General features: G+C 32.6%; 1 protein-coding gene and 1 non-coding gene across 2 annotated transcripts in view; one reads left to right on the plus strand and one right to left on the minus strand.

The window, feature by feature from the left end:
* Positions 1-12516, plus strand: part of SPATA16 (spermatogenesis associated 16) — a 191173-nt gene that overhangs the window by 36533 nt on the left and 142124 nt on the right. The window contains exon 2 of the mRNA XM_037137462.2: positions 4280-4425. Within this exon, the coding sequence (XP_036993357.2) occupies positions 4280-4425 (146 nt within the window). The remainder of the gene's footprint in view (positions 1-4279; positions 4426-12516) is intronic.
* LOC119043477 (U6 spliceosomal RNA) lies at positions 2209-2311 on the minus strand. The gene has a single exon (XR_008390225.1). It is a non-coding gene; the product is annotated as a U6 spliceosomal RNA (small nuclear RNA).

Below are 12516 nucleotides of genomic sequence, written 5' to 3' on the forward strand. Positions count from 1 at the left end.
GTGTTCCTTCTTGGGTCCAACTTCTTTGGGACTCTCTGAGCTTCCTGGATTTCCTGGAAGTCTATTTCCTTTGCCAGATTGGGGAAATTCTCCTTTATTATTTGTTCAAATAAGTTTTCCACTGGTGGCCGTGCCTTTCTCCCTTCTGGTACCCCTATAATTCGGATGTTGGAGCGTTTAAAGATGTCCTGGAGGTTCCTAAGACTCTCCTCATTTCTTTGAATTCTTGCTTCTTGATTCTTTTCTGTTTGGCCATTATTTGCTTTCTTCTGGTCCACTCCATTGATTTGAGTCCCAGTTTCCTTTTCATTGCTATTGGTGTCCTGTGCAATTCCATTCATTTCAATTAGTTTCGCCTTCATATATTTGTCTAATTTGTGGCTATAATCAACCAGTTCTCTGAGGATCCTGATGACCAGTGTTTTAAACTGTGCGTCTGTTTTGCTATTTCTTCATCACTTAGATCTATGGGCTCTGGGGCTTTGAGATCTTCTTGCGACATTTTTTGGTCTGTTCGCACCCTTTAAGTGTGAGAAGCGGTGCCTTGGTAGTAAAGTTTTAAAGAATACATAGTAAGCCCATACCGTTTTAAATACTTTTTGGCAAAAGAGATTAAATTAAAGCTATAAGTATTTTCTTCAGTAAAACACAGAAACATACAATAAACTTATAAGAAAAGCTAAGAGAAATGAGTTAAGTATTCAACTAAAGGTATTATTAGTTGAAGATCTACAGAAAAAAAAAATAACCCTAAGAAAAAATGAGGCAAAAGGAAAAATAAAATACCAAGGCCAGCAGAAGAGAACAAAAGACTAGTGATTAGAAAGCATGATGGCAGAATTCATAAATTAATCTGAAAGCTTTTGTTTTTAGAGAAAAAATTATAAAACTACCAATTCTATTAAATACACTATTGAAATTTCATTGACCATCTAGCTTCTCCTAAAACAACTGCACCAATAAAGGGTTTCACCGTATTTTCCCTTTAACATAATGCTCTTAAGTTTTCCATGCTTCCTTCAAACATATTTTAGGCTTCATTTTGAAATAAAAAATGAGTACCTAATATTTTCTTTCCTAATTAAAATTCTTCTCACTGATGTACTATATCAAGTATGTAGTTTAAAAGTTCCTGTTTCCTTATCTCCATATTTCATCAAAGACTTGGTATATAGTTTTAGACAAATATAACTTGAACAAAATCATTGTTCCCACAATTAAACACATTTACACCACATTAAAATCCTTCATCTTCTGGAGAATTAACTTCTTAGTCTTTAAAATGTCTGCAGAGAAATTTTAAAATTTAGTAATACATCTGCACTGTTTTTACAATCCTTTCATCAGCATTTTGTCTATACTTACCTTTAAACTCAACATATTCTATAAAGATTTTCCTTATGGCTAAGCTTATTTCAAAGATGTACTCTTTGGCAAAAGCAAATAAAGTAATATTTGATAAAATCAAGAAATTTCTCTGTCTTACAATACTTAATTGATAAAACAAGAGTACCACTAATACATGCAAATCCTACTCAGCAGGCTGCCCATTTTCCATTTTCATGTGAATTGAACAATTTTCTTTGGCTTTCAATGCTGTCTTACAGTTTGGTTTCATGAAGTCCTCACTTTAGTACGTTAAGATTGATTATTTTAATTTCTTTTCTTGCCTTGAATCCCATAGAAGTAGAAAATATTGCAGACGTTAGAGAATAAGGCATTTATCCTTCCCTTCGTTTGGTGTTCATAGACATAGCCTTTGATATAATCAAATCTGAAGGTTGGCTTCCTCTTGCTATGTAGGGTCTCAGTGTCCTCCTGGAAGCGAACCCCTGACCGCTCCCTAAGTGGCCCACATTGGTCCTGAAGTAAGTGTGCCTGAGAGAGGAAGCTTTTCTTCTCCTCCACATTAAAGAGGAGCACAAACAGGAAGGGCAGGGAATATGTACAATGTGCAGCTTGTTTCTTTTTTTATGTGTCCATTTCTTTCTATAAAATTTTACATGAAGGGTCCAGAAGGTTTGGGTATTTAAGACACAAAAAAATAATGTTGATTTTATTTAGAAGGATTTTATTTAGAAGATAAAATTAATTAAGAAGGTCTAGAATTTAATACTGTGACATAATAACAAACAAAACTACACAATTTCTACGTGTTTCCTACTGATTTGGGTTTAGAAAGAGCTATGGCATCCAACAAAAAAATTTTAAAATATAGGACACTCACAAATTTGTGTGTCATTATTGTACAGGGGCTGTGCTGATCTCTGTATTATTCCAGTTTTAATGTATGTGCTGCCAAAGCAAGCACCAAAAATTTTTTTTTTGTTTTAAAAACTCTGTTTAGGTATTTCTGGGTCCTGTGGGATCAGATAGGTAGAAGAGCAGAGATGCTGCCTCAAGCATTCATGTTCAAAGTACAATATTTTCTCGTTCTTATTTAAGATCTGTTTACAACCTGGTTGTCAATGGTAAGGTAGGAATTTGAATTACTACTATGGCCATACCACCTTGAATGCGCCCGATCTCATCTGAAGTAATTACTAAATTGGTGTTAAATGTTTGTCTCTTTCATATCCAATTTTATTATGTTATCTTTATGAAGCAGCCAAAGTTAGCATTGACTGAGGTCTTTTATGTTGTAGCTTCCCTTAATAATGTGTGCCATTTTGTTTTTCAAAAACGTTGAAAAAAGAGTGTTTTATAATATGTACTCTGATGGTCCTTATCAGAATATGAATAACAGGTGAATCTTTTAAAATTCAGGAGGTATTTCTTACACTCGATCACATGTATGTAGTTGTTACAGAAAGAGAGAAAACAGTTCGTATATCTAAAGAGCTTTTATAATTAATAAGAAAAAGATCAACATAATAGACAAAACAAAAAACAGGAAGGAATATACATAGAGCAAAATAGCTGAAATTTATGAAAAGTCTTATCTAATACACATTAAATGTAAAAGTCAGTAATTGTTGTCTGGTAATTAATGGTAATCACTCAATAAATATTTATTGACCACATGAACGAAGTAACATTTCTCACCCATCAAATTGGAAAAGAGTTTTGAAGATAATGTGAGTTCTCAGAATTTACAAGCTATGCACAAAAGATTGTATGATTAGGTAACTACTCATTTGAAGTAGGGATGTTAAACACCTAGAGCCTGGATTCTCTTTTTAACTTATAGTTTTTTGAAGAAAAGTAAGAAGAGGAATACATTTTAGAACAGAACATAGCCAATTCTCAACCAAATTGCACTTAAACAAACAATTGCCAGTAATCTTAATGTAAATAGCAAGCCAATGTTGACTTAATCTATAAAAGAAATTCTAAGCTATGTCACTTAAACAGAATTTAGGATATAAGAAATTTTATATTAAGGTATAGATGGACAGGTATTAACTTCATATATTACTATCCCTGGTGAGAAAATTTCCCCCAGTATATACATAAATGGAGATAGAAAACAGCAAAGATACAAATACCCTAAATAAGGTCACTGAACAGAAGGTGAGGCTTCTCCTTCCCGAGCAGCCTTGATTCCAAGGAACAGCAGGAAGGTCTGTGGGGAAACAAGAGTGCTGATCTTCCCTTGTCATAGTAGTGACACTTCTTAATGTTTAGGGTTCTCCAAAAAAATACTATTTTTCCCCCACAGTTTATCCATAGTGCCCAGAAACCATTGACTTCCTGGAATTTTTATTAAAAATTCCACATTCTTGCCATGTTTTTCAGATATTGTGGTCCCTGCCAATAAATTCTAATAAATTTTTACTTCTTTTCTTTCAGTAACATTCCAGAGAATATGATTCAGACTCAAATTAATCACCGATCATTTTAATGGCTCCTAGGAGTTTACTTCCGATACCTCTTATTATATTAAATCAAACTTGATAGTGTGCTAGATCATTGCTCAGCTGGGTTTTCATAAAAGCTCTGGTATTTAATATGATTTATACCCGGTTTTCTGTTAATATCTTTGCTTATCGCGTGCTTTATTTTTAAAACAGACTTTCTTAGCAAATGGCACTTATTTAAAATATATCATACCTCTAAAATATTTTTACAGGAAGCATTTTACAGTAAAGTGTTTCTTATAGTCACATAATAGTGAATAGAAACATTTTATTTAATTTACAATCAAAATATTAATACTTATAGTTTGGTAAAAATATGTTTACATATATATACATATATATATATATGTTTTGATTATTTAAAGGATAAATTATATGCTGAGATTATTAGGATATTTAAAGTATTGTATTTTTTTAAGCTCTGCAGCAAAGGGGCAGCTCTTGGAAAACGATTTGAAGCACCTGCTGAAGACATAGCAAGTGTGGCAAGTTTTATTGAGACAAAGCTTGTTATATGCTATCTACGGATGAGGAAACCTGACCTTGCCTTGAATCATGCACACAGGTAAAATGAAATATTAATAACCACAAGTATTATCTATGCAAGCAGAGAGTATTATGTGAACCTGTATTATCAATTTCCATTCCACTTAAAGTTTAAGACAAAACAAATACACATTTCTTTATTCCTTGATTTATGTTAAACTAGACAACTATAGAGACCACAAAGAGCACCTCAAAACCTAATGAAAGAAATAGACATAAACAACTATTTCATAATGCAGGGCAAAATAAAAAGGCAAACAACTGTAGTAGCAAATTACTGAAGGAAGAAAGGAGGGGTAAGTAAGGGAAGTGATATTGAAGAGCGAGAGGATTTCCAAAATGCATGAGATACAAAGAATGTGGAAGGGAATTTCGACTGTGAGGCATGAGCAAAGACTGAAAGTTAGTCGCTTATTTTGGGTGATAGCATAGCGACTCACAGGATGCTATGCAGGCATGAGAGCTATCCAAAGGTGTGAGATGCTTTTTATCTATGTCCTTCAAAATTTATTTTTTATATTTCTATTACTCTTCAAAACTCTGTATGGTTACGTTATCTTGTGACTTTCTGGATTCCTCAGGCCTATCTTTTTTCTATAAAAATATTCCTCTTTTATGGCCTATTTCTTAAAAGCCTTTCTCTTCTTCTCATGGGTAATAATCAGTTTCATCTACAGCGAAGATAAAGTGATTCTGTTATGACTTTTAAATAACTCTTTCCTTAGGATTTTGATGTGTCTATTCCTCCCTGCCTGACATAGAGTAATTTACCTAGAACATTTGTCTTGTTCAATTTCTGACCTCACATCCGGTATTCTTTGGTACACAAACAACAACACTAATACCAACATGAAAGGAAAATGCCCACCCTGTTAATAACCACTGGGAAATATAATTATCAGTCATATCATGGCTTTTATGTAAGCAGGACACCTGTCACTGTGGTAAAAGTCACAACCCCATAAGGATGTGAAAGTTCTACCCAAGATTCCTCACACCCCTAAGGAGACCTCAGACTTGTAGGACTGATTGATATGAATGACTAGAAGATAACAAAATCACTTTGCAATTTACAAGATAACCTGCTTGAGAGAAATGTTCCTGCTTAAGTAGATTATCCTAAGGCAGATTCTCTTTGACACGTAAAGAAGATTCAGCTCTCTATATTTTCTGGAAATATTTTATGCAACCAGTTTCCAATCCCTGTATCAGAACATATGATTTGTCCAAGAATTACATTCCAATTCCATTTAAAAGAACCAATTTTGGAAATATAATGTGTATTTCAGTATGTCAAAGTATTGGAATTTCTGGGCTACTTTGGTCCCTTGTGAGCATCTTGGGAAACAAACTTGAAATTAGGTCTAACCTAGAAAAATCTATGGCAATATGCAAACAATAAAGAGTTGAAATGCAGTAAAAGTAATTATACATCACCTTCCTCATGGCTTACACATAAAAATGTCTACCAATATAACCTACACTTTGAAAAAAATATTTTCTGGATATTCAAAATAGCATGATGAATTTTCAAATCACATATAATAACAAAAGTGTTCCAGCTGGTATGGTCAGGTCAAAATCCTATTCAGGGCTTTAAAAATAAGAAATGAACAGGATGAAAAATTTCACTAAAATCCAAATATAAGAAAGGGTTAAATGCTACAGTGCCTTGAGGATGCAAGGATTACCTTCTATAAGTTCACTATTTGTACTTAAAAACTTTTGTTTTAAAACTGACTGCTCTTTCAAGACCTTGAAAGTTGCTGACAGGAGAACATATAACAGTGGATAATCAAGTGATATTCCCTGGGTGCTAGAATGAACATTTGTGTCTTTCTTCCTATTGTTGAATAATTTTTGCTTGTTTTTAAATTGAACACTAAGTAATAAATGCAAATCAATAGAGGTTAAATAGTCAATTCATACAATTAATAATGCACCAAGTGAAATAAATCTTTTTTCTGGGCTTGTATATTGCAGAAGTAAGTGCATAAGATTCTAATATTAAAATATTTTCAGAGAGCTCAGATTTAAAGCAGAATTAAAATACAATCAATAAATATATTTCTAAATTAATTAATCAGTCTACTCAGTCTATAAATAGCTTACAACCATTGGTGATACTTTAAATGTAAAATTTTGCTTTTGTATTATTAACACATTGTGATGATTGATACTAATCATGGATCAAAATTAAAATATTCCTTTTTGCATTTATTTGCATTTGCTGAAGCATCCTTTCTTTAATTTTATGTAAATGTGAAGTCTACTGCATATATTTCAGAGATTTATTAACACAAAAATTAGTTTAAACCATCATGTAGTCTGGTTTTTGATAAAAATAAGTGCATGTTGTTTTGTCATGTAGAAGACTATGAGAACCATAACTTTACAGTTTAAAGTTCATCAAAGGTATATTTTAAAAATAACCAGCTGAGGCCCTGGCTAGTGTGGCTTAGTGGATAGAATGCTGGCCTGTGAACCAAAGGGTCGCTGGTCTGATTCCCATTCAGGGTACATGCCTGGGTTGAGGGCTGGACCCTTGGTAAAGGGGCACATGAAAGGCAACCACACACCAATGTCTCTCTTCCTCTCTTTATCTCTCCTTTCCCTTCTCTTTAAAAAATAAGTAAATCTTAAAAAAAATAGCTGAGTATTGGCATTTAAAATATGATAATAAGAGATACAAAGTCTCAAAACACCAATCCAAAAGAACCTGTGCACACCAATGTTCATAGTAGCACAATTTACAATGGCCAAGAGTTGGAAGCAACCTAGATGCCCATCAGTAAATGAATGGATAAAAAAACTATGGTACATTTACACAATGAAATTCTGTGCAGCAGAAAGAAAGAAGGAGCTCCTACCCTTTGCAACAGCATGGATGGAGCTGGAAAGCATTATGCTGAGTGAAATAAGCCAGGTGGTGAAAGACAAATACCATATGATCTCACCTTTAACAGGAAGCTAAACAACAAAACAAGTAAGCAAAATGTGACCAAAGACACTGAAATACGGAACAGGCTGACAGGGATCAGAGGGCAGAGGGGAGAGAATTTTAGGGGAAAAAGGAAAGGATTCACAGGAACAAGTATAAAGGACACATGGACAAAAACTAAGGTGAGGGTGGAAATGGGAGGGAGGTGGGGAGCACTGGGGGGTGGTCTGGGATGGGAGTATAAGACAGAAAACTGTACTTGAACAATAATTAAATAAATTTTAAAAAAGATAGATGCAAAGTCTCTAGACATAATTATTAACAAAAAATAGTTTTTCTTTTTTCTAGTAACAGATTCAAAGTGACAAATGTGGACATCTTTTTTTTATTTCAGTCAAACATGATGCCTCAGTTCATCAATCAAACATGTCAAATCTGTGCTTACTTCATCAAACTAGTGTTATTGTTTACCAGTAGGTGTTTTGAAAATTCCTAAGGCTGATTTCAATTACTGCTCTCTGATCAAGAGCAGAATTATATTTTTATGTATATAATTGTAAAGACTGTAGTAATACATGTCACTCTTTTGCATATTTCTCACCTTTAGATTTTGGTTTGTTTTTGTTGCAGAATTTTGATGCCACAAAATAGCAAGGGAGATGAAGTGGAAATAACAAATATTTGGAAAAGATTCTGTTTTCAAATTTGTTTTATAGTGGTGGCATCTATATTCACTCATTCATTCAACAAATATTTATTGACTTTCTACCAAGAGCCTGTGCTAGGCAGTGGAAAGACAATTGTAAACAGGAAATATACAGTATTTATACATAGTATAATGTAGCAAGCAAAGTTCAACATGAATATTAATAAAACTATGAGAATAGAGTGTGATAAACATGAAGAAATAAAGAAATAAGCATAATACATAAACATAAAGAAATAAACATAATTTCATGTTACAGAAGCAACATAGTATATTGAATCAGAGGATGGAGTCTTGAATCTGACTGCTAAGGCTTAAATTCTGACTTTCCTACTCAGTCTGAGTTTAATTTTTTACAAAATTAGGCTATAATGATAGTATCTGCTTTACAAATACTGTCTCAGAATGTTCTGAAAAAATTAAATACAAACCCATGGATTTTTTTTAATTCCAGCCTTGAAAGAGTCATTACCTGTCTTCCTACTATATAAAACTAGACAAAAAATATAACACAACTGATTTCAGACATTGGACAATAATCATAGCAGGACTTTGATCCTCAAGAGAAAGGAAATATGCATTGTGATTCCCACAATTTTCTCAGTTTTTGGCTTGGTTGTTTTTCTGCATTAATTCAGGGAGATAATGTCAAGTTAAACTACAGTCTCACTGAGTTGATGATGCAGAGATTAGAATTCTAGGCTTCCAAAAAAAGGCTGTAATTTACAGGGAAGTTGGCCAAAATAGAGGTAGCTGTGTGAGGAAGTAGCGGGTAGAAGTCCACATAAGGCTTTACTGCAGATTCTTTGTCAATGTGTGTAGTGAGACTCACAGAGCAGAGATTTCCTATTAAAGGTTTAAGTGGTAAATGAAAATACTAGAGAAGATGCAGTGATAGAAGATGTTGGTGTAACAGTGCAAAGAGACCTCACTGAGTGCTTCAGACATGCAGTTGAGACCCCAGGAAGAAGGCTGTGCTTTAAGAGTAAGGACCACATTCTTGGAAAGGACTATACCTTAGGATTAAGCTCAAAGCCCAAATAGACTTGCCCAATCAAAGACTGAAATGAAGCATGACAATAACAAGACTTTTCATCATTTAAATTGACAAGTAGAAAAAAATTTTCAACAAGTTTTCTGGGACAATTGCATAACCCAATTTCCTACAAAATTTCACCCAAAATGTCCAGCATAAATTTAAAAATCGCTACACATGCAAAATGGAAAATGAAACTCATACTTAACAAAACAAATAGCCCGGTGAAACCCAGCTGTTGGAATTAGTAGAGGGTTTTTTAAAAGCTTTGAAAAATAAGCTCAAAGACATTGAGGTAAAAATAGTTATAATAAGTGAAAAGATGGTGAGATTCTAACAGAAAAATAAAAACTACGGAAAAGAACCAAATGGAGTTTTTGCACAGATTGATAAAATATGTGAAATAAAAAATTGTACTGATTGACCTTAACATCAAATTATACCTTGCTAATAGTAAGGTTACTGACCCTTAACACAAATCAATAGAAACTACCCAATATGAAGAACAGAGAATAAAGAGAGATTTTAAAAAATTAACCAGTGCTTCAGTGACCTGTCTTTGGGAATGTGACAAACAATCTGACATACATGTAATTGAAACCTCAAAGGGAAATGAAAGTGAATAGTGCATAAAAATAGTTACTGGAAATTCCCCAAATTTGGTTAAAAAAAAGGAAGATCCAGTTAGCTCCAACTGGGATAAATATAAGGAGAACCATATCTAGGAATATCATAATGAAATGCTTGAAAACCCAAATGGAATGAATATATTTAAAGGTAGCCAAGGGAAAATAACACGTTACATAAAAAGAACAATGATACAAATAACATGTGACTTTTAATCAGAAATAATGAAGGCCATAATATGATGACCAACTTTAAAGTGATGGAAGAAAAATAAATGATGTCAAACCAGAATTCTATTATTCAGCAAAAAAATTCTTCAAAAATGAGTGAAATAGATATATCCTTATATAAAAATAGAAGTTTTAGAACTAATCTTTAGCAGAACTACACTTTGAGAAAGAATAAAGATGATATTTTAAGCTGAAGTAAATGACAATAGATTGAAATTTGGATCCACAGAAGTGGCAAATAAATAAGTAAATAGAAAATACTATTTTTCTTAAAATGTATTTAAAGAAGAACATTTTGTCGTATTACCTAAGTAAAAATAATAAATAATAAGATTATATTATTTCAATGGGAAATATTTGACTACAATACCACAAAGGCCTGTAAGAAGAAGCACAAATGGAATTTTATTGCTAAGGTGTTTATATAAAATAGTACAATATTAACTCTAAGTAGTCTGTGTTAAATTAAGAATGTATATTGTAATCATTAGAGTAACTAAAATAATGTAAAAGTATAGCTAGAAAGTTAATAATGGACTGAAAATTATATACTAAAAATATTTAAGTAGCTGAAGATAAGTGGAACAGGAGTAATAAAGAAACAATAATGAGTGGAATATTGGAAGATAATAAGATAGTAGAGTTGAACCAAACCATATGAATAATTGTATTAAATATACATTGATTTAACATTTCATTTAAAAGACTGATTGCCAATCTAGATTAAATTACAAGATTTAACTATATGCTATCTAGAAAAAGACATAAGTTTAAAGTAAAGGGAAGAAAAATGATATCACTTACAGTGAGCATTTAAACCTGTTTTTATGTCAGGTTCACCTATGTTAATATCAGACAATGTGGACCTCAAGGACAGGGGTATTATCAGAAATAAAAATAAGGCTCAATAAAATTTTGGAAATAAGAAATTTGACAGAGCTTTTTTCCTAACTACAATGGAATTAAAATAGGAATTATTAACAATAAGATGAATAGATATTTTGCCAAAGAAGAAATACATGTGGCCAACAGATATATGAATAGGTCCAACATTATTAATCATCAGGGAAATGTTATCAAAATAATAAGATATCAACTCATACATATTAGGATTGCTAATGTCAAAGAGAGAACCAGTAACAAATGTTGCTGAGGGAGTAAAGAAAATGCTTGTTGCACTGTTGGTGGGAATGTTAATAAGTATAGCCTTTATGGAAAATAATATTGAGGTTTCTCAAAAATTCAAAAATAGAACTCCCATATCATGCAGCACTTCCACTACTGGATATGTATCTAAAGAAAAGAAGTCAGATAAGTGGAAAAGACATCTGCATTCCCTTGTTCACTGCAACATTATTCGCAATAGCCAAGGTATGGAAGCAACCTAAGTATCCACTGATGGATGAATGGATAAAGAAAAGGTAAGATGCACACACAGTGGAATACTATTCATCCATCAAAAGTAGGAAATACTGCCATTTGTGACAAAGTTAATGAACCTAGAGGACATGACACAAATGAAATAACCTGCCACAGAAAGACAAATACTATCTTCTCACATATGTGTGAAATCTGAAAAACACTAACTCTTAGAAACAAGGAGTAGAATGATGGTTGCCTGGGCCTGAGGAGTGAGGAAAATGGGGAGATGTTGGTTAAAGAACACAAACTTTGTTCTAAAATGAGTAAGTTCTGGGAATCTAATGTATAATACTGTATTATGCACTTGAAATTTGCTGAGGATAAATCTCATGTTCTTACCACACCAAAAAAAAAGTAACTGTGATGCATGTGTTGTGATAGATGTGTTAATTAATTATGGTAATCATTTCACAATGTATATTCATATTAACCCATTGTATTTGACACCTCAAATATATTCAATTTTCATTTGTCAAATATACATCAGTAACACTTAGGGAAAATTAAAAATAGATGAGCAAAAAAATAAATAAAATTTAGCCATTAAATCCAGTTGCATTATATAAAACAAAATAATTCTCGCAATCTTTGATAATAAAAGAAAACATTTTGGTACCATTTTCTTGATATGAACAAATGTGTAAGTCATTAAGTCTTGGTACTTCTTGTAGAGAGATAATAATAGAAAACACAAAAGAGAAACATGTGATTTTACCTGCAGATATATAACCCCAGGTACTTCACAGAGTCTTGTTTGGGAAAACATGCATGCGGATGACTGTTTTTATTACATTGCCATTCATTTCAGAAAGACTTTACATTATCCATACTCATTTTATTCATAAAGGAGGGGCTTGATTTAGAAAACTTGTTTCTTCCTATTTCTAGCCTTCTATGATCAATAGGTTACTGATTGTTCCTTCTAATTGAATGAAATAAGCACAACCTGAATACACATGAATGCATGTTTGGATGAGCCTGTGAATGTGGAGAAAACAGGGAAATCATGGTATTAGCATTTTAAAGATACCTGGTTGGACTTTTTGCAAGCTAACCACTTTGCCTCTTTGAGAAGTTAGTCATATTACAATACTGTACAGGTCATTAGTACTTTTATGTCTCTTGTTATTTTATCTTGATGCAAATAT

Source organism: Artibeus jamaicensis, unplaced genomic scaffold, assembly GCF_021234435.1.
Source record: "Artibeus jamaicensis isolate MK-2021 breed Jamaican fruit bat unplaced genomic scaffold, CSHL_Jam_final scaffold_474, whole genome shotgun sequence".
Classification (NCBI taxonomy): domain Eukaryota; kingdom Metazoa; phylum Chordata; class Mammalia; order Chiroptera; family Phyllostomidae; genus Artibeus; species Artibeus jamaicensis.